This window comes from Silene latifolia, chromosome 5 (assembly GCF_048544455.1).
Source record: "Silene latifolia isolate original U9 population chromosome 5, ASM4854445v1, whole genome shotgun sequence".
NCBI classification, from domain to species: Eukaryota; Viridiplantae; Streptophyta; class Magnoliopsida; order Caryophyllales; family Caryophyllaceae; genus Silene; species Silene latifolia.
Window position 1 is genome coordinate 70,185,045 of NC_133530.1, and position 27,106 is coordinate 70,212,150.

At 39.3% G+C, this 27,106-nt stretch overlaps 1 protein-coding gene across 1 annotated transcript; it reads left to right on the forward strand.

Annotated features, from left to right (window-relative positions):
- Window positions 1-12,737: 12,737 nt before the first annotated feature.
- On the forward strand, window positions 12,738-14,042 carry LOC141655508 (uncharacterized). The gene has a single exon (XM_074462585.1). It carries the CDS (start codon window positions 12,738-12,740, stop codon window positions 14,040-14,042), a length of 1,305 nt encoding a protein of 434 aa, XP_074318686.1.
- The last annotated feature ends 13,064 nt before the right edge of the window (window positions 14,043-27,106 follow it).

Here is a 27,106-nt window from a genome sequence, read left to right on the forward strand (position 1 = left end):
AATATCACTCCACAAAACCTCCCTACCAATTCTCCCATTATAGTTCAGCACACTATTGAAGTCATCACACACTGCTCAAGGACCATGATATCTTTCTTTCATTTCTTTCAAATGTTCCCAAAGCTCCAGTCTCTCCACATCATCATTTGAACCATAAACAACAGAATCGAAAAAAGAATCCCCTGAAGCAATTTCAGTAACCTGAGCAGTTATCACCTGCGAATTTTTATGAAGTGATGAAACAACAAAAACCTGTGGATCCCAGATTAACCACACTCTACCTCCTTGATGATATTCACTATTATTAACCCCTTTCCATTGATCACCTAATCTAGACAGAACACTAACAAAATCCTGAACTTTTATTTTAGTTTCTACTAATCCATAAAGCTCAATATTATTCTGAAAAAGAAAATTTTTAACATCCACCTGCTTATTGGGTCCATTTATTCCTCTAACATTCCAGTTGCCAAGACTATCCATTATTGATTGATCCTGGTGGTTCCTCCTGTCTCCCATTCAAAGAACTCTAACCCGAGGGACAATTAGTAAGAGCATCCACATAAGCCTTAGAGGGGGACACAGACACATTACCCACATGTTCCTGTCTTGAGACTTGCTGAATAACAAGAACATGAGTAATCAAGCTGGAATTATGATAGGTTGGCCCTCCAAAAGGCACCTCAGGTATCACTGGTGGAGTCCTTACTCTCTCAACAGGTTTCTACACAACTCTCCAGACCTGCTGTGTAGGTTTAGCTACTAGTTTTGGCATTGGTGCAGTTGTCTGTTTCTTCTTGAACATCTCAGTAATATGGCCTATACCCTTACACACACCACATACTGTAGGTTTCCAGTCATATTCCACTAGAATGGTGACATCCTGTCCTTTTTCATCCTGAAACAATAATTTATCCGGAAAATCTTGGCCTATCTCTACTTCCACCAATAATCTAGCATATCCCAATCGAGTTTTATCCTCAGTGGCGCCATCTCTCTTTAAAAATTTGCCAAGTAAACCTGCCAATTTCTCAAGACAAGTCTTACCCCAAAATTTAAGAGGTAAGCCACACAGACGCAACCAAATAGGGACAAACTGCACTTTTTCCTTACGCAAACTTCAGTCCTCAGTCCAAGGCTTAACAATTAAAGGCTTATTATCAAACATGGGAAACCCTTGTTGAAGCACAAGTGACTGACACTCCTTAGTAGGGAAACGGACCAAAAACACATCATTAGGGAGAAAATATATTTTATCATACTTATACACCCCCCAAAGCTTCTTGACAAATCCCTCAAGTAATTCCCATGGAGGATTACTGCCCAGAATATAACACACGACAGCAGTATCCCAATATTTCAATTCATCTGCTACATCTTCAGCAGTAAACCTTAAAATGGACCCCGATGCCACATTAGTAATTTGAGGAGATTTAAACTTCTTACCAGTAACTTCAGTCCATTCAGTAGCATCCTCAAACACATCAGGCTGCTCGAATTCATCATCAACAACAGTAGTATCAAGATTCAGCACCGGAATCCCTACAATCTCACTCACCTCACGAGTTTTTTGAGCATCAGTAGATTGCGGAATCCCATGACTTCCTTTTGATGATAACGTTTGATCCATATCCAAACGCAAATCAGAACAATTAGTAAAGGAGAGACGTTGTTTAGCTTTAGATCGTAGTTTACTTTTTAATTGGGATTTTTTCCTGTTGATTTTCCTTGCCATATTTGCTAGTCAAAACCCTAGAAAAATAAGAGAGAAGGAAGAGCTTTCTCTCTCTAACCCCATTCTTATCTTGCATTTATTGTATGGTCTTGTATGTCGGAGGACTTGGTGGATTACTTGTTCTCTTATGGAGACGTAAGGCTGTTGGGAGACCGTCTTACGCTTGAGTCTCCTCTTGGAGCTTTCCACTCCAAGAGGGACGTGCACATTAATGGCTTGAGTTACGGAGGGACTCGTGTGGTTGAGGCACGACGTCTGGCAGGGGATCCGGTTGGCTTCTGGACCAGGTATATCTGGGCGTGTCCCGGTATCGTGGTGGTTGTTGTTTGATAGCATGTTATTCATATCATGGTCATGTTGCATACTCACACCACTCTGAGTCGTGTCCCACTTTATTTATTGAAACTGACGTTTCTGTGTCTGTGTAATTGTTACCTATTTCCGGGGTGGCCTGTGTCGATCCATATGATATTTCCGATCATAAGGGGAGCAGGTTGAGTACAGGTTTTGCTTGTTGACGTGATCGGGACTTGGGTCGCGCCTTGGACTCGGAGTCGAGTAGCATAGCATAGCTGACATACATGGTACTCGACTTGTAACTTGTATAGTTCACATTTATTTATTAGTTTATGTTTGTAATCACTAAATATGTTATTTATTTAATGAAGTTTATTAATTGTAATTCCGATTTCACTGCCTCGGGAAATCGAGATGGTAACATTTCCTAATTACCTTGACCGGGTAAGAAAGGGGTGTTATAGAAACCTCAAAATCCGGGTTTGAATTTATGACGAAAACCCGCAAATATTGATTATTAGGGATTCAAGTCGAAAAGAACTTGATAAAAACAAAATATTGAATTAAGAAAACCGAAAATATGTAAATTTGGAGAAACAAGAAGAAAATAAGACGAAAGAAGAAGAGTGAAATAGAAGAAACTCGGGGAAGAAGAAGGAGAGCAGCAACTGATGGCAGCCTCTGGAAGAGGCGCAACTGATGTTGCGACCTTTACAGAAGGCACATCAGGTGCTGCGATCCCTCCCCACGCCAAATCGCTGCTAATTTGCAAAAAAAGGTTTTAAAAGACGGTTTTAAAATCTGATTTCAGCATGTTTATGACATAAATCTTACAAAAATAACAATTAAAAAATATAAACAAGATTAAGATGGGTTTCATCCTCAAAATTACATGTTAACGTCGCGAGATTTAACTAAAATTGGTTTCTTAGTGGTAACCCAACTCGATCCATGCAAATATGAAAGTGCCCTTGAAAAAGGATTTTAAAAGATTGATTTATTGATTTTAATGATTGTGTAGTGGGCAAATTGGTCGGTCTATGCAACGTGACTGGGACCCAGAATGATCTGGGCTTACGTGGTCGCGTAGAGCAAGCACGTAGGCATCGATAGTAGGAACAAAAGTTTAGAATGCAAAGCGAGAAGAGAAGGGACGGACACTCGCGTGAAACATAAGTCAGGCGAAGGCCTCTATTTATACTAATCACGAGGTAGGGTTTAGGAAAGAGAATAGGAAAGGAATAACCGACTTAGGTTGAAACAGGGAAACTTGGATGAAAACAAATCCCTAAGAAAAGGCGCAACATGTGTTGCGACCCATAGAAGAGGCGCAACACTACTGCGTTTCTCTATTGTAGTTTCCTTCTGCGCGTTTGACAGCCTATCATATTTTAGGCATAACTTTCTCTACAAGACTCGGATAGAGGTTATTTAGGTGGCGTTGGAAATATAATAGAAAGATCTAGAACTTTCAATGAAATAGACCAGACCCAAAAAAGTCGTTATCACCTCGTAAAATGGGCCTAAAGGTCGGGTTGTCATTTTAGCTAAATGAAATACACATTTTGCAACGTAAACTTAAGTTTAGCCTAAAGAAATGACATGTAACTCAAAATGAGATATACTCCTAAAATTTTATGACATCATAACCATAGGTAGACAAGCATATTGCTTATTGACTCGGGATTGAAATATTCGGGATTACAACGGACGGTTTTCCCCCCGGACTTCGATTTGACTCTAATTACTGCCAAAACGACTGTAATGACACCTAGATGACAACCAAGGGGTAGACACTGTGGGAAATATCGGTATACTTCCTCTATAAATTTTCGGATTATAACGAAATTATAATTATGAAAAACTAGTCATAAACGAATTTACATAAACAAAAAGAATGGAGATTAAGAATCAACCTTTGGTCCTAGCAATATGGCCTAAGAACAATATCGAAATGATATTCTCCTAATTGTTGCACCCAAGATGCTATGACAAATGCCCCTCAATCTGCTAGAATGAGATCCCCAAAAATTGATAATTATTTTTAGGGTTTTGTGTTTTTGTAATGAGAGAAAATTAGGTCAAAAAGGAATAAGAGAAAATGATTCCTCTTTCTTCTACTTAAAACCGTCCAAGTGAGAGTCTTCGGGGAAGATATTTTTCTTCCCTTTTTTACTCTCATTTCGGTTTTCACCAACCACAAAAATAAGGAGAAAAATCTTCTTATTTTCGGTTGTTGTCCAAAATGTATAAAATGTGTATCATATTAATTGTCAATTATGTCGACAGGTATTAATAAGTCCACAAACAACAGTTTGTAGTCGATTTATTAATACCGGTCTGTCAACATTTTATTATGACAATTTCGCATAATATATACATTAATTATAAATATAACATATTTATAATTTGCTAATTAAATATAACTGGTTACGTTTAATTACGGATTAACATCTTAATTCGTTTAAGCTAATATTAAATACATTAATTAAATATAACAGTTTATATTCAATTTTACGAATTAACAGTTAATTCGTCTCAGCTAATATTATTTAATTGTATTAAATAATCGTCTCATCATCACAATGACTAACTGTTTAGTCAAAAACATGGACTAACCTTTTAGTCATATTAGGCATCAATGTGATTATATTTTCATACAATCACATCTCTCAAACACATCCTTTAGGTGTGACTTTTAGGGACCAGTTGATCACCGCCATCAGTATGATAATAACGTCAAACTTCTAGCAAGCCAACCATTATTAAGTAAACGTTAATCAACTGATAAAATACAAAGTATACCCTTGTGAACCTATTAGAGATTTATATACGTTATCACACTAACTGTGGAGGAAACTAGCTCCAACAATCTCCCACTTGTCCTCACAAGTGTATGTGCGATAACCGATTCTCATATCCTAAAATTTCTCCCACTCAATGTAAAACAATTTGCAAAATCCGTATTCACAAAGGTCGTATTTTACAAGTGATCAATATCAAGAGTGGTTTTCCCGACTAGAGAGTAACTTAACTGATAAACGAATCATCATTCGAGCATGGCCATGCATTTTAGTTACAACTCCTCGAGTGGCCCTGAGAAATAACTAAACCTAATAAAGGTTGGATATTTTCTTCAACTCGAATCCTGCAGATATAAGCACAGTATGAAATGACCTAGAAAAAATCTGCTTAGCCTCCAGCTACGGTCGACCGTGACAAAAGAAACCAAAGTCACCCAAAAACTGCCTTAATCTCAAGAGACAGTCGATAGTCAAAAGAATCGACTCTAGGAACACAATGGACGTCCAATCCACGACCTGGCACCGAATGTTTTTAAACATTTAGGACTCCATTACGTTGTCACAATTTGTCCTACGAGGTATCATTATAACTCGCATCTGTGATCGATCAGTCAACCGTTTGACTTATAGCTCGTTGAACCCACCATCAATCAACTTCACAAAATAATAGCCAGAGTTATCAGCTCATGTAGGCGATTACGGACCAAAACAAATATAATGTAATTCAATTCACTTTGTGGTGTTCAATGTTGTCGTACAATCCACATGAAAAACAAAATATGAAATAATACGATGAAGTTATAAATAGTATATGAAAAAGATAATGTATCAAATCCATAATCAACTACTACAACTCAGGAACACGTTTAATTCCCATGGAAATAACGTGCCCTACATGCTTATCATATGTCAATGGTTTAGTGAGAGGGTCCGCGATGTTGTCATCCGAAACAATCTTGTCAATCACTATCTCCTCTTGCTCCACGTAATCACGGATCAGGTGAGCTTTCCGATGTACATGTCTAGACTTTTTACTAGACTTAGGCTCCTTGACCTGGAAGATGGCACCTCTATTGTCACAATAGATAGTGATCAGGTCATTCGAACTAGGAACTATGGTTAGTCCTTGTAAGAATTGACGCATCCATATAGCTTCCTTTGCTGCTTCCGAAGCGGCATAGTACTCGGATTCAGTAGTAGAATCTGCTACAACTTCCTGTTTGGAGCTTTTCCAGCTGACCGCAGCACCATTAAGAGTAAAGACGAACCCGAACTGAGATTTCGAATCATCTCGATCCGTTTGGAAGCTAGCATCTGCGTAACCGATTGCGCATAGCTTAGTATCTCCTCCATAAGTCAATGCCCAATCCTTAGTCCTCCGTAGGTACTTAAGGATGTTTTTAACAACTATCCAGTGTGTTTCACCTGGATTCTTTTGGTACCGACTCGTCATACTCAATGCATATACCACGTCTGGACGTGTGCATATCATGGCATACATGATTGATCCTATTGCTGATGCATAAGAAACACGACTCATGCGTTCAACCCCTTCAGGTGTCGTGGGTGACTGAGACTTGTTCAAATGCATCCCAGACGTCATTGGAAGGTTCCCCTTCTTGGAGTTGGTCATGCTGAACCTTTCAAGAATCTTATCTAAATAAGACTCCTGACTCAGTGATAACATCCGTCGTGATCTATCTCGATAGATACGGATTCCCAATATGCATTGTGCCTCACCCAGATCTTTCATCTGGAAATGGTTCTTCAGCCATCCTTTTACCAAAGATAAGAGAGGAATGTCATTTTCAATCAAGAGTATGTCATCGACATACAATATCAAGAAAACAATCTTGCTCCCACTCGACTTGATATATAAGCATGGTTCCTCGACCGATCGAGTGAAACCATACTCTTTTATCGCCCGGTCGAAATGATGATTCCAACTCCGAGAAGCTTGCTTAAGTCCATAAATGGAACGCTTAAGCTTGCACACTTTCTTAGGATTTTCAGGATCTATGAAACCTTCGGGTTGCACCAAGTACAACTCCTCCTCCAAATAACTGTTTAAGAAGGCGGTTTTCACATCCATTTGCCAAATTTCATAGTCATGAAAAGCGGCAATCGCTAAGATTATCCGAATGGAACGCAACATAACTACGGGTGCAAAAATTTCATCATAATGCAATCCGTGCACTTGAGTGAAACCTTTTGCCACTAGTCATTCCTTATAGGTATCTAGTTGCCCGTCTACAGAATGCTTTATTTTGTAAAGCCATTTGCACTGTAGAGGTTTTACCTTATTAGGTAAATCAACAAGATCACATACGTCATTCTCATACATGGAGTCCATCTTGGATTGCATGGCTTCAAGCCATAGCTTTGAGTCGGAACAGGTCATGGCACCTTTATAGGTAGCGGGTTCATTACTCTCTAGGAGCAAAACGTCATTCTCCTCGACCATACCAATGTATCTGTCTGGAGGATTAGAGACTCTACCCGACCTCCTAGGTTCCTGAGGAATATTAACCGTATCATCAGTTGAAGGAACAACTTCCTCCGTATGTTCCTCGGTTGTTGGTTCTTGAACCTCCGACAGCTCGAAGGTTCTATTACTTGACTTGTTCTCGAGAAATTCTTTCTCTAAGAACTTCGCACTAGCCGCAACAAAAACTCGATGTTCGGTAGGCGAATAGAAGTAATGACCAAACATTCCTTTTGGATAACCAATAAAGTATGTCTTGACCGATCGCGGGCCGAGCTTATCCTCGTGTCTCCACTTGACATAAACCTCGCAACCCCAAACCCGAATAAAGGACAAGTTAGGGACCGTTCCCTTCCACATTTCATATGGAGTCTTGTCGACAGCTTTAGACGGACTTCGGTTTAGTATAAGAGCAGCTGACAAAAGAGCAAAACCCCATAATGAATCAGGTACTACCGTGTGACTCATCATGGATCGAACCATATCAAGTAGTGTTCGATTTCTCCGTTCGGACATACCATTTAATTGAGGTGTTCCAGGTGGAGTTAACTGCAAAACTATTCCACAGTCTTTGAGGTGTTGATCAAACTCATTTGAAAGATATTCGCCACCCCGATCTGAACGAAGTGCTTTAGCCTTTCTTCCCAGTTGGTTCTTAACCTTATTATGGTATTCCTTTAATTTTTCAAAGGACTCACTTTTATGCTTCATTAAATAGACATATCCGTATCTACTCAAATTGTCCATGAAAGTGATAAAATATCTATAGCCATCTCTTGCGGTAATTGACATAGGTCCACATACATCAGTATGTATGAGTCCTAATAGGTCACTAGCGCGCATTCCACCACCTTTGAAGGAAATTCGAGTCATTTTCCCGATAAGACATGATTCACACGTGCCAAAAGTAGAAAAATCGAATGCAGGAATAGTCCCATTCTCGATGAGTTTCTTTACACGTTTTTCATTTATGTGTCCCATTCGACAATGCCATAGATAAGTTTGATCTTTGTCACCAACCTTTAATTTCTTATTATTCACATGTAATATATCTGTGGTTTGATCTAAGATATAAATTCCATTAATGGAAACTGCTTTGCCATAAACCATTTTATTAAAAGAGAAAATACAGCTATTGTCCTTTATTGAAAATGAAAAACCGTCTTTATCAAGTACGGAAACAAAAATAATGTTCTTAGATAAACTGGGTACATAGTAACAGTTATATAAATATAACTCAAAACCACTTGGGAGTTGGATTACGTATGTTCCCTTTGAAACTGCAGCAACTCTAGCTCCATTCCCGACTCGCAGGTCCACATCACCCTTTGCGAGAGGTGTGATGTTTTTTAGGCCCTGCAAATGATTACACAGATGAGAACCACAACCAGTATCAAGTACCCAAGTTCCGAAACTTGCATGGTTAATCTCAATCATATGAATATAAGATGACATAACAACAGGAGTGACGCGGCCTGCTTTTATGTCCTCACGGTACACGGGACAGTTCCTCCTTCAATGCCCAGTCTTGTGACAATGGTGGCACTCAATGTCACTGCCCTTGCTCTTTGCCTTGCCTTGTGAGCCACTAGTCTCACCAGGCCCACTCTTACCATTTCCTGACTTTTTAAACTTTGGCTTTCCTACAGTTAGGTCGCCGTGAGCTTTGCCCTTACCTTTATTCTTGTTGAAAATCATGAGAACATCTTGCTTCATGCTCCCACTCAATTTCATATCCTTCTCGGTCTGTACGAGAAGTGAGTGTAGCTCATGAGGACTTTTCTTCATGTCATTCATGTAGTAATTTGCCCCGAAGAGGGCAAAACCATCATGAAGTGAATGAAGCATACGGTCAATGACTATGCTCTCACTAATTTTGCAATCAAGTGCCTCCAGTTTCTCGACATTCTCAATCATGTTAAGAATGTGTGGGCTAACCGGTTGGCCCTTCTGGAGTTTCGCATCAAAGAAGCGACAGGTATGCTCATAAGTAACGATTCTCGATGCTTTTGAGAACTCATTAGTGAGCGTGGTGAAAATCTTGTTTGCACCTTGGGCAATGAAGCGTCTTTGCAAATTGGTTTCCATTGCAAAAATGAGTACTTTCTTTATCGCACCCGCTTCCATAACGAAGTCACTATAAGCAATTGATTCGTTAGCTCTTGCATTGGGGCCTGGGTTTGGTGGTACTGGCTCAGTTAAGTACTTGAGCTTACCGTCAGCGATGGCAACATTCCGTAATGATGCCTCCCAGTCCGCAAAGTTGGACCCGTCATTCTTCAGTCGTGTGAACTGATTCATGTGGTCCATGAAAGCTTTTAGCCAGGACTCGCGTCCAAGTGTGGCACTTGGCATAGGGATATCATTATTTCCAGCCATTTGTTGTAAGCAGTATTATCAAAATAAAACGTATTCTACATTGCGAAAAGAAGAAAAATATAATAAGCATACTCATCATTATGATTTAAGTCTAATGCAATACTGTTATAACGCAAAGACTCAAGCATTTATACAATTGACCTCCCTCAAGAAATATATAAATGATCCAAAGACTCAATTATCTGTAAATTGATAAGCCAACCTCTTGGCTAATTCTACTTTTAGAATTCTTGGTCGATAAATTTCTGTAAATTCTATCTATAGTCCATCATAATCACGAAAAACTCTTCGGATTATAATGTTGAGGTAAACTAAGTCAACACAAACTACTTACCCAACGTAGAAGGGGTTATATGGAGAGTAAGGTCCTATATGCCTACCGACGAAGAAGGGATTCATAGATGTTTGGCCTATAAAGACTAGTCTCAATTTCAGTTTTAGAGGAAGATCCCATCAACTTTATTTTAATTCATTTTAAGTGAACTAATATCTAGCATGCGAGAATGAATAAACTAAGATGATGGCTTATAATTGTGTGACATATGTATGTCTATGAAAACTAACATTCAATCTATATGAGTCAATTTTCATGCATATTAGGTGGTTTGGTTTAGGCGGAAAATGATGCACTAATTATGAAGCGAAGAAAAACAATAAGAATGGAAAAACGTAAAACAAAAATAAAGTCCTAGTGTGGCCTATCTACCAAAATGAACATAAATACAACTTTGGAATCTTTCCTAGGACTCGAGAAGCTTGTCTTGATGTTCCATCTTGGTTCATGTAGCGGGGGTGAGCAATCCAATCTCCATCTTTAGTCTTCTCAAAATCTATAAAAGACTATTAAAAGGCTAAATTGAGCCTCAACCAAACTCCACGTGTCAATGGGAAAGCCTTAGTTAGAAAACCCATTTATCAATTCCCCTGCTACAAGACTACAACGCTTCAACATCTCTAAAAATTCTCAACTTAAAACTTCTTCTGGATACATTAAGGCTCCATTTGGCAAGACATTCCAGGTACCTGTTTTGACTGAACTAGCTTTTTTGATAAAAGTTTCAGGTAGCTTATTTTTATGGATGTGTTTGGCAAGTAGCTTTTTTGCCCAAATAAGCTACCTGAAATGAAATGCTACCTAGAGTAGCATTTCACTTTTCAGGTACCTGATTCTTGGTAATATTACGTTTTTGCCCTTTCAATTTATAATATATTAAATAATTATTGTATCCTTTTACGTTATTTTACCAAAATAAGCTACCTTTTCAGTTAGTTTGCCAAACAATTTTTTATATAATCAGTCACCTTATCAGCTTCTAATTTTCAGTTACCTTATCAGCTACCTTTTCAAGTTTCAGTTACCTTTTCAGTTTCCAGGTACCTTTTCAGGTTTCAGGTACCTTTTCAGTTCGTTTTACCAAACAGAGCCTAATAAACAATTAAATGGCTCACATAAATTTCCAAATTAATTGCATACCCTAATCAATCCCGCCGTTTTCATAATGTTTTAACTTTCCGAAATTAATGTCACTTATCAATTCCTCAACTAATCTGTATGAGATTTGAAAAGTAAATTTCCAATATAAATTTGCAGTCCACACTCCATTGAATCCTTCTTCCTATTGAAGCAAAAGTTTAATTTTCAATTTTGTTCTATTTCCAGAATGATTCCTAATAAGTCAATTTGGTTTCTTATTTCATTTTGATTTCAGGTTGAGGAATATATGCTATTTACGATTTATGATTTTACGGACAATGTAAGTTTTTTCTTTTGTTGCATTTGACGCCATCTTTCCTTCGATTCATTCTACGGACAGTATCATATGCTAATTTTTGGGTGGGACTGTAGCATTTTCAAACTTCATTTGTCTTTAATTATCTTCATGGCATTAGATTTTTTATAAATTGTTTTTTATTGAATACTCCTATCTCACTTGATGAATTTCCTATATTGACTTCATGTGTATTTGTTGATAATATGCAGTATGCTTTTGGTGGAAACTTTGAGTTTACATTATCTACTCTTACAATGATCGATTCTCAACCAGCCTACCAGAGCAATTCTCTATGACTCTAAAGACTATGAAAATCCATCTAATCTTCGCTAATCATACTGTTGACGACATTCTTCTTAGGGTAAATTACTAATCATTTTGTTTTTTTGTTAATTATTGCTTGCGACTTCTTTAAAAAAACAGATTAGTTATATTGCATTATGTGTTTGTATTTTACAGGTGGACTGAGATGGCTTCGCCGGTAAATACCTTGATTGTTTCAAGGTGTAATATGTCATTGCTAAGGTCAGTTGGTCGTGTCGAATTGAGATACATAGGCATCCGTAGCCTTGAACATCGATTTCGTCTCTTTCGAACTACAACCCAAATAATCATGTTTACAAGTGGTTTTCTTTGGCCAACCTTCGCCGAACTAGAATGGAGAAGTCGGGCACACATCTAAGGAGATGATACGAACTACTACACAAAATAATCCTGTTTAGAAAGCAGGATGTCAGGGTTCATAAAAGTTTAATTTAGTTGCCAAATGTTGAACCCTTCAGTTGAAAACATATATACTCAAGTGTGTGCTTTCTTGGTTGAGGCTTATATTAGTCAATATCCTGTAGATATGTATCTTTTCTATTATAAGCTAGTGTATTATTTAGTTAGGATCTTTAGCCTTGAATATAGCTAACCATATGTAAATAATATCTTTGTATGCTTATATATTGGAATGATAATATCAAACCCTAGCTAAGGGATTACATACTTTCATGGTATCAGGTTGTTTTCGATCCTTGTGCCTCCTTCCGGTTTTTGCCCACGGTAAAACCCCTTTTGCACCCTCGTCGTTACCTAGCCTCACGCTACCATGGTCGACGGCGACACCTCGAACTCACCTAAATCCTCTCTTCACCCTGTCTATACCGTCACGAACATACAAAACAAGGTTCGAGTCTTAGACGGTGCCAAAGTATCCTACGCGTCATGGGTCAATCTCTTCACGCTTCATGCACGCGGATACAAGGTCTTGCACCACATCGATGGCACGCCAGCCCCTGCCAAGACCGACCCACTGTATGCGGCATGGTATGAGATCGATGCCCACGTACTACAGTGGATATACGGCACGATGTCCGATGATTTGCTGCCCCCGTGTCCTTGAAGCCGAGTCCACTGCCCAGGAAGCATGGGATCGTGTTAAGAACATCTTTCTTAACAACAAGGGCGCTCGCGCCGCTAGCCTCGAAAACGAGTTTCACAATCTCAAACTTGCGAAATTCCCATCATTCGATGCTTATTGTCAACGGCTCCGTGAGCTATCCGGTCAGTTAAAGGATGTTGGTGCTGCCATCACCGATCAAAGGCTGGTTCTCCAAATGGTCCGCGGCCTGCCTAAAGAATACGACATGGTGGCTGCGTACATCAATCAAACACTGCCTAATTTCGAGACCGCTCGCAGTATGATTGAACTCGAGAACCATCGTCAGTCTAGCCGCGACGATGTCACGGCTCTTGTTGCTTCCTCTGCCCCGGCTGCTGACACGAACACCTGGGATGAACCCTCTGCCCCTTCACGCAACAATAAACGTGGAAACAATGGCAAGCGCGGTCATCACAAGGGTGGTAACAACGGCGGCGGTAAGAATCACTCCAAATCCTCATCCTCCACGAATTCTGTTCCGCAAGGTTTTTCGTGGGGACCCATGCCTGGCTGGCCTGCTCCCTGGACCCCACCACCGTGCCCGTATCCAACTTTTCCAGGTTGGAGTAATCCGTGGCAGCCTTGGCCATATACGGCTCAGTCCTCTGCTCCTCGCTCTGTTTCCACCCGTGGCCCTGCTCGCCAGCCTAGCTCTCCTTTTGGACAGGCCCACGTCGCATCTGACACGAGCCAACAGCAGCAGCAACAAACGGATTTGGCCCAAGTTTTTGCGGCCCTCCAGATGCAGCCGCATCCCTATTCATCAGGTTCGTTTTATATGGACACCGGTGCTTCGTCTCATTTGAGCGCGGATGCAGGTATGTTTCCTTTCCCACTCAATTCAAGCACAATTAATTCTATTTACGTCGGTAATGGTGCTAGCATTCCCGTTCTTGGTTCCGGAACTACCCACTTAGCAAGCCCCAATAGGACCCTACACCTTCACAATGTCCTATACACTCCCAAAATAATCAAAAACCTTATCTCAGTTCGCCAATTTACCAAAGACAATAATGTTTCCGTTGAATTTGACCCCTGTGGTTTTTCTGTGAAAGATTTAGCGACTGGGAATCTGATAATGAGGAGCAATAGTGATGGTGACCTTTACCCCGTTTCAACCGAGCCCTCCCAGACGCCATCCTAGCCAAGCCCGCACCTTCTTGCCTTTTCTTCCGACGTTTGGCATTCCCGTCTTGGTCATCCGGGAACCAATATTTTAAGTTTTCTTAAGTCCAAGTCTAGCATTGATTGTAGTAGCAAAATAAATTCGTCTTTGTGTCATTCTTGTCAAATTAGTAAACACAGACGGCTGCCTTTTATTGATTCAACTTCTACTACTCTCGCTCCTTTTGATATTGTTCATAGCGACTTGTGGACTTCACCAATTACAAGCAAAGCGGGTTACAAATATTACCTAATTTTAATCGATAATTTCACACAATTTGTTTGGGTGTATCCACTAAAATTCAAATCCGAAACATTCACCAAAATTCTAAATTTTCGAAAATATGTAACCACGCAATTCCAACGAAATATCAAAGCTTTTCAGTGCGATTTAGGCCGTGAATTTGACAACAACGATTTCCGCAATTTTGCAAATAATAATGGCCTAGTTTTTCGATTCTCTTGTCCCCAAACATCCTCCCAAAATGGCAAAGCTGAACGTATGATATGCCGTATCAATGAAATTGTCTTAGCCTTACTTCACCATTCCTCCACCCCATCCGAATTTTGGGTCGATGCCCTACACACAGCAGTACACCTACACAACATATTGCCCACCAAAATCCTCCATTTCCGCTCACCCACTTCCGCCTTATTCCACAAAAATCCCTCGTACTCTCATCTCCGTGTCTTTGGGTGTGTCTGCTACCCCAACCTTTCATCAAAACGACCCCACAAACTCGCCCCACGGTCCACAAAATGTGTCTTCCTCGGATACCCGCAAGAGTTCCGAGGATACAAATGTTATGACTTATCTAGTGGCAAGCTCATCATCTCGCGCCATGTTACATTTGATGAAACCGTCTTTCCCTTCGCCTCCTCCAAACCCGACACCTCTACAACCTCTGACCCGACCCTATCCTCCCTGCCACCCACCCTCATTGATGCCCTTACCAGACCCGTATCCACACCCACACCCAACCCACCCATCCCTCACTCACCACGTTCACCTGCCCCTCCTCAAACTCCCCCTTCCCCTGCCACGCCCCACACCCCACCTTCCCCTGCTGCCCATAACCAGTCCCCTCCTCCACTGTTGCCACCACCTGCCACGCCACCCCCACCACCACCACCACCCCTTCCCCCACCACCACCACCACCCCGACAGCATAACATGAGTACTCGTGCTATGCACGGTATTTTTAAACCCAACCTCAAACCCAACATGGTTGCTACCACCACTTCCCCCGCCATATCCCCTCTTCCCAAGTCCCCCAAACTAGCCCTCCAGGACCCTAACTGGAATGCCGCCATGGCCACTGAATACCGTGCTTTGATTGATAATAAAACGTGGGACTTGGTTCCGCGTCCGCGGGATGCCTCTGTTATTCGATGCCACTGGTTGTTCCGTCACAAGTTCAAATCGGATGGTTCTTTACAGCGATATAAAGCTCGCCTTGTGGTTAATGGAAAGTGTCAACAGGTTGGTATAGATTGCGACGAAACTTTTAGCCCAGTGGTTAAGCCAACCACCATCCGGACCGTGCTCAGTCTAGCTACTTCCCGCTCTTGGCCAATCCATCAATTGGATGTCAAGAATGCATTTTTACATGGCGATCTCCTTGAAACTGTTTTCATGCATCAACCGCCAGGTTTTGTTAACCCCTCCGCTCCGCATCACGTGTGTCGCCTTCGTAAGTCCTTATATGGTTTAAAGCAAGCTCCGCGGGCTTGGTATCATCGGTTTGCGACATTTATTCAATCACGGGGTTTCCGAAGTAGCGTTTGTGATCAGTCCCTATTCATTTATAAACATGGGAATCAAACTGCCTATCTCTTATTGTATGTCGACGATATTGTTTTAACCGCTTAAGTGACTCCTTTCTTCGACAGATTATTCGAGCACTATCATCCGAATTTGCTATGACCGATCTTGGGAAGCTTAATCACTTTCTTGGGATTCAAGTTATACGTAATGCACATGGTTTATTTTTATCCCAAGCTCAGTATGCCCGAGACATCCTCAAACGCGCCAACATGGGTTCTTGCAACTCCGTCAGCACTCCTGTCAAACCCGGCGCAAAGTTATCCTCCACGGCTGGTCCTTTAATCCCGGACTCCACGTTGTATCGAAGCCTAGCTGGTGCACACCAATACTTAACTATTACTAGGCCCGATATTACCTATGTCGTTCAACAGGTATGTTTATTTATGCACGCCCCTCGTGAGCCACATATGCAGTTCCTCAAACGCATTCTCCGTTACATTAAAGGAACTATTGATCTTGGTCTCACCCTCTCGAAGTCGTCCTCGCATGACCTAACTGCCTACTCTGATGCGGATTGGGCGGGGTGTCCCGACTCACGACGCTCGACTTCCGGCTATTGTGTCTTTCTTGGTAACAATTTGGTATCTTGGTCCTCAAAACGCCAACCTACCTTATCTAAATCAAGCGCGGAAGCTGAGTATCGCGGCGTTGCAAATGCCGTTGCCGAGACGAGTTGGCTACGTAATTTATTGTTCGAACTTCACGTTCCCATCTCACGAGCCAGTCTCATTTATTGCGATAATGTCTCTGCGGTTTACCTATCCGGCAACCCGGTCCAACATCAACGGACTAAGCATATTGAAATTGACATTCACTTTGTTCGGGAAAAAGTCCGACTTGGCCTAGTCAAGGTTCTTCACGTCCCCACCGAGTACCAATATGCCGATATTTTTACTAAAGGCCTTCCCAAGCACTTATTTACTCGTTTTCGTACCAGTCTCAGCGTTTGCTCCGCTCCCGTTCCGACTGCGGGGGTGTATTAGTCAATATCCTGTAGATATGTATCTTTTCTATTATAAGCTAGTGTATTATTTAGTTAGGATCTTTAGCCTTGAATATAGCTAACCATATGTAAATAATATCTTTGTATGCTTATATATTGGAATGATAATATCAAACCCTAGCTAAGGGATTACATACTTTCAGCTTATTTTTCCTCATTTTTATTCAAAAGCATTAGTTAATCCACGAAGGCCTAATTGCTATTAATTTTATCTTTAGAAAATGAGATCTAACTAGAGAGTTGAACCTAATAATTTTAAGTAGAGTGCAACCTTACAAACATGAGACGATCGTGAATCGTGATGGAAAAATCTTAACCATTTATTATAGGACCTATTGGTTACTATTACTCCTTTGCAGATCTTTGCCATGTTCATTACGCAAAACTCTGTAATACTATAACAAAGGCTTTGTTAGGTGATAGTAATGTTATACGGAGTATTCAATGCAGAAGATAGGTGATAAATAGGTGATGAAAAACTAATTCACTCACAACTTAGCTGCAAACTTTGACTTGCACATTTCACAAGCCCACAACAAATTGATATGTATTATCACAGTTGTCCGTTGGTAATGCAATAAGAACTGCAACAATTTTTTTTTGTGTTCCGTTTGTATATAGAAACTAATAAACCATACACGATTGTCAGATTTCTAAATATTACTTCTCAACCTTTAAACTTTTCCCGTCTAAGTGTTTGGTCAAATATGTTTTATCAGTAATAACACTAATGTGGTGGTGGATTTAGAGAGCGATTATGGGCAATCGCCCCCGAAACAATTTAAAATTCAATTTTTTATTTAAAATCTGTTGGGTCGTAACCCAATATATGTCCAGCCCAAAAGTTCTTTCTTAGAACTTGGTCTTATGGAAATAAAACACAAGGTTTGCTTGTTTTGTTTAGTGGGCTTGGCCCTACATTGGTGTAGGTTAGAAGCCACTTCATTGGCTGGTAATTTGATAAAAGGGAAATCCCTTTGTTTTGGCAGCACACACACGAAAAACAAGTGTACACAACACACCACACAAAAAGGCAAACTTGCAGGTTGTTTTGAGCGTGAGCTCAATTGGTGCCACTTCTTCTAACAAGAAACGGGTCTGTTTTCTTGGGTCTTCTTACACACGGTTTGACACAAGACGGTTCTTGTCTTGAGTTAGTGTGTGGCTGGGTGGCAGGAGCAAGGTGATTTTGTGGTCGAGATTCTTATCTCGGGTTCAGTTAATCGAGGTCAGTATAGTTCTTTGTATACGGTCTTGTATACGGATTTACACATTATTTAGGTGGTTTAATCTAGACCGTCTTACTAGTCAGTTGGTGGAATTTGTCAATTATTCTAGGGTTTAGATTTGGTTTTTTCCTAAATCAGTGTGGGTTCCGAATAGGTGTATTATTCGGAACGGTGGATTGTACTGGTACTATTATTATAGTGGATTGCTCGATTGACTGTGGGTTTTACCTCCGGATTTGGAGGGTTTTGCCCTGGGTATTTACCCTATATTTCTGTCTCGTCTTATTGTTGTTTACAGTTACTACTTTTGGTTTTATATTGTCGATTGTGCTTCCGTTGCGTGTGGGTAATTTGGCATAAATTTCCCAACAAGTGGTATCAGAGCCACTTGGGCTCGGTCCTAGGTGGCGGTTTAATTGACAATGACGTCAAATATGGGGTCTCAGTTTGGTGTACCGAAGTTTGACGGAAAAAGTAGCTTCACCCTCTGGCAAAGGAGGATGAAAGACCTCTTGGTTCATCTTGGCTTGGCTAGAGCCTTGAAGGGGGTTAGTGGTAAACCGGAAAAGATGAGTGATGATGACTGGGAAGAGATGTGTACTAAGTGTGCTAGTACCATCAGGTTGTGTATTTCGATTCGATCATTAATTGCGTTCTTGATGAAGACTCTCCATCGGCGATATGGGAAAAATTGGAAAAGCTGTATATGGCTAAAAGCTTGACCAATAAGTTGCTTTTGAAGCGGCGGTTGTATCGGCTGAGGATGGATGAGGATGGAAATCTCCTTGGGCATATGAACATGTTTAATGGACTCTTAGATGAGTTGAACAAAATCGAGGTAAAGTTGGAGGAGGAAGACAAAGCATTATTACTCCTTAACTCTCTCCCGGATACATATGAAAATTATGTGGATACAATCTTGTGCGGGAAGGATACCATTACTATGGATCAAGCGCAAGCAGCTCTATTGTCTTTTGATGCGAGGAAGAAGGACAAGGTCAGGTGCACAAAGGTGGCGGTGGAGATACTACCGCCGTTGCTCATGGTGGGAGAGGTCGATCATTAAACGGGGGTGATGGGTCAAAGCATGGCCGGTCTCAGTCCAGGAATGCTTCTACATGCAAGGATGTGAAATGTTACAAGTGTGGTGAACTTGGGCATATTAGGAGGTTTTGTCCTAATAAAAGCGGGAAAGGCAAGGGTGACACCAACTTGGTTGTCGGTGAAGGAAGTGAAGGGAGTAGTAGCTGCTTCTTAACCGATGGTGATGAATTACTTGCGGTCTCAAATGGGCACGATGCTTCTTCTAAGGAGGAATGGATTTTAGATTCGGGTAGTGTCAATCATGTTTGCTTCCGGAAAGAATGTTTTGAAGAGCTTCAATTGGGTGTGACTAAGAAGTTGAGTTTGGCGGATAATTCAACGGTGGATGTCATGGGTATTGGGGTGGTGAAATTCAAGACTTCTAATGGGGTGGTGAACACTTTGGATCGGGTTGCTTATGCTCCAAAGTTGAGACGGAATCTAATTTCACTTAGTCAATTAGACTCTCAAGGTTATGGGTTCAAAGCTCATGGGGGAGTGGTGAAGGTGACTAAGGGTTCAATGGTCCTTATGAAGGGGGAGTTGCATCGTGGGTTATACCGTCTGAAGAGCTCACATGTTGGCTAGAAAAACGAAAGGCGTCGACATGTTAGTTTCCAGGTTGCAGACGGGGGCAAGGATGGTAAGAGTGGGGGGGAGAGGCTCCTCTCCACTGTCAAGTGATGCTACTAACTTGGTACGGCTGTACACGGTGCATTGGCCGTGGTTGTGAGTTAGGGTGAGGTTACTAACTCGGGTGTGCAGCTGGTCAGTACGGTAGGTCAATGGTTGATTCCTCGGTTACCCTTGGACTGGAGGGGGAGATTTGTTGGGTCGTAACCCAATATATGTCCAGCCCAAAAGTTCTTTCTTAGAACTTGGTCTTATGGAAATAAAACATAAGGTTTGCTTGTTTTGTTTAGTGGGCTTGGCCCTACATTGGTGTAGGTTAGAAGCCATTTCATTGGCTGGTAATTTGATAAAAGGGAAATCCCTTTGTTTTGGCAGCACACACACGAAAAACAAGTGTACACAACACACCACACAAAAAGGCAAACTTGCAGGTTGTTTTGAGCGTGAGCTCAATTGGTGCCACTTCTTCTAACAAGAAACGGGTCTGTTTTCTTGGGTCTTCTCACACACGGTTTGACACAAGACGGTTCTTGTCTTGAGTTAGTGTGTGGCTGGGTGGCAGGAGCAAGGTGATTTTGTGGTCGAGATTCTTATCTCGGGTTCAGTTAATCGAGGTCAGTATAGTTCTTTGTATACGGTCTTGTATACGGATTTACACATTATTTAGGTGGTTTAATCTAGACCGTCTTACTAGTCAGTTGGTGGAATTTGTCAATTGTTCTAGGGTTTAGATTTGGTTTTTTCCTAAATCAGTGTGGGTTCCGAATAGGTGTATTATTCGGAACGGTGGATTGTACTGGTACTATTATTATAGTGGATTGCTCGATTGACTGTGGGTTTTACCTCCGGATTTGGAGGGTTTTGCCCTGGGTATTTACCCTATATTTCTGTCTCGTCTTATTGTTGTTTACAGTTACTACTTTTGGTTTTATATTGTCGATTGTGCTTCCGTTGCGTGTGGGTAATTTGGCATAAATTTCCCAACAAAATCTTCTATTTTTCTTCGGGTATCTTATTTAATTACTTCCTCAGCCATTTTGTTTACCTTTGGTTTTGACCTTAAGACCAAAGAAAGAGGAGTGAGCCAATTATTGAATGTCAAGTGGATCAAATTGAATGTGAAGGATCAAGTTACCCATCCAAAATATTTCTAAAATAGAAAGGTAAACAATTAACTAAAACACTCTAAAACAAAATATTTTGTTCCCTTTGAAGATCTTCACCCTACAGGCTACAAACGACATTCTAATTTTGTCATGGCTTATAAATCTAACTCAATGACACATTTGGCGTTTCTTAAAATCAATTTTCAAGTGTACACATATGGGTAGAAAATATAATTATATGAGTAGCTTAGAATAGGTTTTATCAATCAATTAATTATACTTTTGCTATATTTTGAATAATATTTGAATGAGCAAAGTTTATTGCGAGTACAAAGTAACACAACGCAACAACAAAAAGAGTTTGAATCATCTGTTTCATTTTTGTGTCTCATCTTATTTCCACTATTTTAAACTTCTAACACCTCATTCTTTCAGGATATTTTTAATGTTTAATGTTTATGTGTCAAATGAAAAGATATTGAGACACAAAATCCAGACTTCACAAAATAAAACACGAAAATGAGAAAGAGAATTTAGACTCAAATGAAAATGCATAGTGTTAAACAAAATCCACTATGAAAACAACCTTCTCGCTCTTTTAGAAAATATCTTAAAATCGCCAAGCATACAATAAAATTAAAATGACCCGTGAATTTTCACGGGTAAAAAAACTAGTTACAATTTAAAAAATTACAAAATGAACCTATTTACATTCTAATTTCAAAACCATAATACTTAAAGAAAACCAAAAGGAGATACGAGATCTCAAAATTACATTAAAATTATGTTTCCATCATTACGAAAACATAATTAACTAAGGTCACACTAGGTATTACAAATTACAACCGATTGTAAAAATACGTAAATAAACCATCAACAAAACATTCAACTAAATAAAAAATGCATCAACTATAAATTAAACATTCAACACATAATTCCTTAATTATGTAGAGTAATTTATCTAAACCACCTATTTAAATGATCAAATTATGTGACAATTCCTCAATTACTCACAATAATTTTAATATTAATACATATTAATCTTGTAAAATGAATTAATCCAACATTATTTTAAACCTCTTTAAAATAATTAGGTATCTTTAATTTGTGAACCTTTTCACAACAATTATTATACATTATAGATAATAATGTATAATCAATATTGGCCAAAACAAAACAAAAAATTTTATTTTGCTCTCGGCATAAAAAAAACAGAAAAACTGTTTTTTTTTTTTTAATTCTCGGCATTTAGCCCTAAAAAAAACACTATTATCATCAGTCATTGTGATATCTACAATCTCCATAGCAATTAGAGCTGCAAAATCGTCAAAAACAATTTAGTAAGTAGTACGAAATCGCGAGAAAAAGAAAATCGCTCAAAATATTGGTCAAATTCGAACGTTCTATTTACAAAATCGTTCAATTTGATCAAATTCGAACCTGATATCATCAATTTATGAGTGAATTGACAAAATTGTATGATATACTCAATTTTGATCAAAATTATGAAATTACCTGAAAATTAATCGATTTTGCTTATGAAATTACTTGAATCAACGTTGTTGAATGTTGTTTTGATGAAATCCACGAACAATCGATGAACAAATTGATGAGCTTGCTTGCTGAAGAATTTCCGTTGAACGACGAGTTTGCTTGATGAAGAATTTTCAGAAAACGATTTTGTTTGTTATATTTTAGAGAGATAGTGTGTAATTGGGCTATTGTATGATTTAATATTTTAGTGAGAGAAAGTATGTTGAGCTAAATGAAAAGATTTGGAGTGACCCCTAAATTTTCAGCCCAATGAATAATAGGAAGTTAGTCCATATAATGAAGGATTAATGAAGGAATTTGGTGAGGCCGGCCGCCTCGCCATAATTAACGGCCTCACCGGATTCGGCCTATATATATATATATATATATATATATATATATATATATATATATATATATATATATATATATATATATATATATATATATATATATATATATAGGTAAGATCCGGTGAGAACGGTGAGAACGACCCTCCTCCCTTGGATTAAAAGTGAAATGTACGGTTGATATTTGCGCTTAAATTAAATTCAACTAGTGTAGTTCCCGTGCAAAAATGCACGGTTTTTTTAAGGTTGTAATGTGTAGAGAAATTAGCATTTACTCCGTTGTAATTAAACTTTAAATTAAGTGTTATAGTCTACAATTATTGTGTGTAGTATTAAGATGGAAAAATTACATTATTTATATTTTCGTATTGTATTTTCATATGTGGTGATGGAGAAAATTCTTAAATATAATAATACTCCTAATTAAGATTTACTTATGATTAAAGTTCAGACATAATATGAGAAAAGTATATTAGTTTGATAATATATTTGTAGAATCTAACACACATAAAATATATATGGTAGTCCAAAATATTTTACTGTATATATTTTTTCTCTACTACAAAGGCCCAATATTTGTATAAATTAACCAAAGTATTAGGCCCAATTTATAGGTGAAATGATTTGAGCGGGAAAATCTCAAGTTTCACCTATTCATTTAGTAAATAGAGGATAATTAAATCCTCCAACCCCACCTGCTACCTTCGTTTTGTGCAACATTGATTCAATTGCAATTTTCTTTTAATTGACCATTTTTAACCAAAATCAGCAATCAACTTCTTCCATCATTTCAACAATGAACTCTACTCCATTTACATTAACTATCTAATCCTCTTATTTTCCTCTAAATCGTCCCTCCCATTTTCCAATTCTTAATTGGTAAGTGTAGTGTTTCATATTTAATGGTTTTCTACTGGAATTTAGCTAGATTTCCGACGACGAGGTCGCCAATTCAATGATGAATACTCGAATGGATCATATCCATGTGAAAATGGTGGAGATAGGGTGGTTGAGGAGGCGGATTTAGTGAAGATTTAGGATCTTCGATGTCGGAGATGCATTATGATGGTTGATTCCAACAATGGTCAGGTGCACGATATTATTGTACCTGTTTCCTATATTCATGTATCTCAAACCAATTTCAATGTACCTAGTATGTAATTTTGTGTATCTACGATAAATACATTAAAATAGTGGTTAGGTACACCAAAAACTAGTGTAGATACATTGAACTAGACGGGAAATCAATGAAGCTGAGGTAGTTTGTTGGCATTGTGATAGGAGCGACGGTTGGAGATCTGGTGATGCCAGTAAAATACAGGAGGATATAGAGGACGATAAAGGGGAAGCTCTGATGTCGGTTACGGATAACGATTAATCATTAATGTAGCTCGTGGATTGCTGCCGTCATCTGGATCGTCGACGAAAGGGAGCACCGTACTGGATTATCGACAGAAGTGGAGTACATACTACAATGGTAGTAGCATATGGATGTTGACCACGGTGGAATTGAACGAAAACAGTGGACATGGTGATGCCCGACGAAACACCGACGAGGACGATGACCGGTGTGAATATGTAGAAGAGAAGATCGCAAGGGGGTAATGAGATGCAGCAACAAGCCTTCGTCGGTAAATTCGCCGGAGATAGCTTGTTGGTCGGAGAGTTTGCATGCGTTCACTGGTGGTGGTTGCGGCGGTGGGGATGACGGATGAGTGAAGTAAAAAAAATAGCGTAGTGTTTGAACACTAATTTTAGTGGGCTTACGAGAAAATCAATTGCATATGATTTGGGTGGGCTTAATTTGCTTATTAAGTTAGTTGTACTTTTTAAGTATGGGTCGTTCTCACCGTTCTCACCGAGTGTTCGTTCTCACCGGATCCTAAATCTATATATCTATATATATATATATATATATATAGGGTCGGGGTCAGGTGCGAACTAAAGTACGGTGCGAACCGTACGAACTAACTCAAAAACCCATTCTAACAAATAAAATCCAATCCCACTGCTCTCTTATCCAGTCATCCTCTCTCATCCCGTATCTTCATATACTCGCTGCCGCCAGGGAGCACCAACAACGACGGCGACGGACCGACGACTGCCCAGATTCAGGCGCACTGCCGGCCGCCACCTACGTGCACCACCATTCACCTAACGTCACTACTCGATCTTGTCGGCAACCGCGCGCTTCTCTTCTTCTCCTATATTCATTCCTATCAGTTCCTAGATCCAGGGATAAAACCGACTTCTATGGACGCGGTGTCTATTGGAGGGGGCTGTGGGTTGGTTGGCGGCGTTGGGTGGCAGCTGACAACCAAATATTTTTAGGCAAAATGGAACGGTCATCTGAGAAGAAGAAAGTCGACGAATCGGTGATTGTGGGGATTCCGATTGAGGAGGTGGTGTTAGTTGTGGTTGGGCGGCGAAACAAAAATGTCACTAGTTTATAAAGATGGCCGAAAAGGGAGGATTTGTGGTGGGTTTGTGTTTGTAGAAATTGATAAAGTATAAGATTTCTGAGCAATGTAGGTTGCCTATGACCGAGCAGGATATTAAGACGGGGAAGGATTTACTGGAGGAGGATTTTGTCAAGAAGAATCCTAGGTGGGTTCAGGAGTTGGAGTTGAAGGTTAAGAGTAAGCAAAAGGCGGAAATTCAGGCGCTTAGTTCTTTTGGGTTTCAGTACTTGTCTGATGCTTATTTGCCTCTTAAGTTGCAGCAGCGCGATTGGCTCTGACTCTGCGAGTGGTGGTTGTTGGTTTGTTTTATAGCCTTAGAGGAGTTGGTTCAGGAAAATAGTTTTATGTGTCTTGTTTGTACTTTTACCTTTCAGAATCGAATGTTAAATTACAGTTGTTAGAAACCAAAGGCGGGGAATTTCTTGTATGTGATCTTTGAAAATTAAATGAAAAAACAATGGTTTTCTTGTTGCATTTCTTTCGTTTGTGGTTATTTTCTTGTTGCATCTGTTTAGTGGTATTTTGTTGCATCTGTTTAGTGGTATTTTGTTGAGCCTATTCGTTCCGTCTGATTTCCGGATATTTGATGGGTAGTTCTTCGTTTCAATAGTGTGCTGTTGTCGCAATGTTGCCATTGCATTGATTTCAAATGTGCGTCTCTATAACCTTAGTTGCATCTAGCCCGGCAGTCTGCTATTGTTTCGTAGAATTCAAATATGCTGTAGCTGATTTGCAAGCATTTCAGCTTACTACAGCTAGTCTCTTGTTTCATTAAACTAAAATCTGCTGTTATTGAATTTGCTGTCTGTCTGATTTCCAATCTTTACAATAGTGTGCTGTACTGCAATGTTACTATTACATTGCTTTTGTAAATTCATGTCAAATGAGCCTGCCTGTATCACTATTTTTACACTATGCTACCTCTGGGGCAATTTGTCGTTGTGTTTCATCTAGATACTACCTCTTTGCTCTGTTATGGGGTTGATATGATTGTGGGTATGTACATCCAACATTCCAACTCCTGTTATACTACCATTTTCAGTACCCTTAAGAGTTAAGAAACTTGATAATGCATCTTCTTATTTTAGATTGCCTGTTCGTTCTGTCTGATTTCCGGATATTTACCGAGTGTGATCTCTAGCAACTTAAACGTTATGCATTAAGTTAAAGTAGCGTATCTAGCTATTTAAAGAAACGTATCTAGTTATTTAAAGGGAGTGTATCTAGCTAGTTTAAGGTGTGTATCTAGTCATTTAAAGGAGTGTATTTAGCAAGTGAAAGTTATGCATTTAGTTAAAGAAGCGTATCTACCTATTTAAAGAAATGTATCTAGTTACTTAAAGTAGTGTATCTTGCAATTTAAAGAAATGTATATAGTAACTTAAAGAAGTGTATCTAACACTTTAAAGGTATGCATTATAAGTTAAAGGACCGTATCTAGCTATTTAAAGAAATGTATCTAGTTACTGAAAAAAGTGTATCAAGCTAGTTTAAGGTGTGTATCTAGTCATTTAAAGGAGTGTATCTAGCAACTTAAAGTTATGCATTAAGTTAAAGGAGTGTATCTAGTTATTTAAAGAAATGTATCTAGTTACTTAAAGGAGTGTATCTTGCAATTTAAAGAAATGTATCTAGTAACTTAAAGGAGCGTATCTAACACTTTAAAGGTATACATTATAAGTTAAAGGAGCGTATCTAGCTATTTAAAGAAATGTATCTAGTTACTTAAAAGAGTGTATCTAGCAATTTAAAGAAATGTATCTAGTTACTTAAATGAGTATATCTGTGTATCTAGCAATTTAAAAAAATGTATCTAG

Excerpts from the sequence above, each read along its gene's own strand:
- LOC141655508 (XM_074462585.1), top strand. The coding sequence starts at position 12,738 with ATGGCACGCCAGCCCCTGCCAAGACCGACCCACTGTATGCGGCATGGT.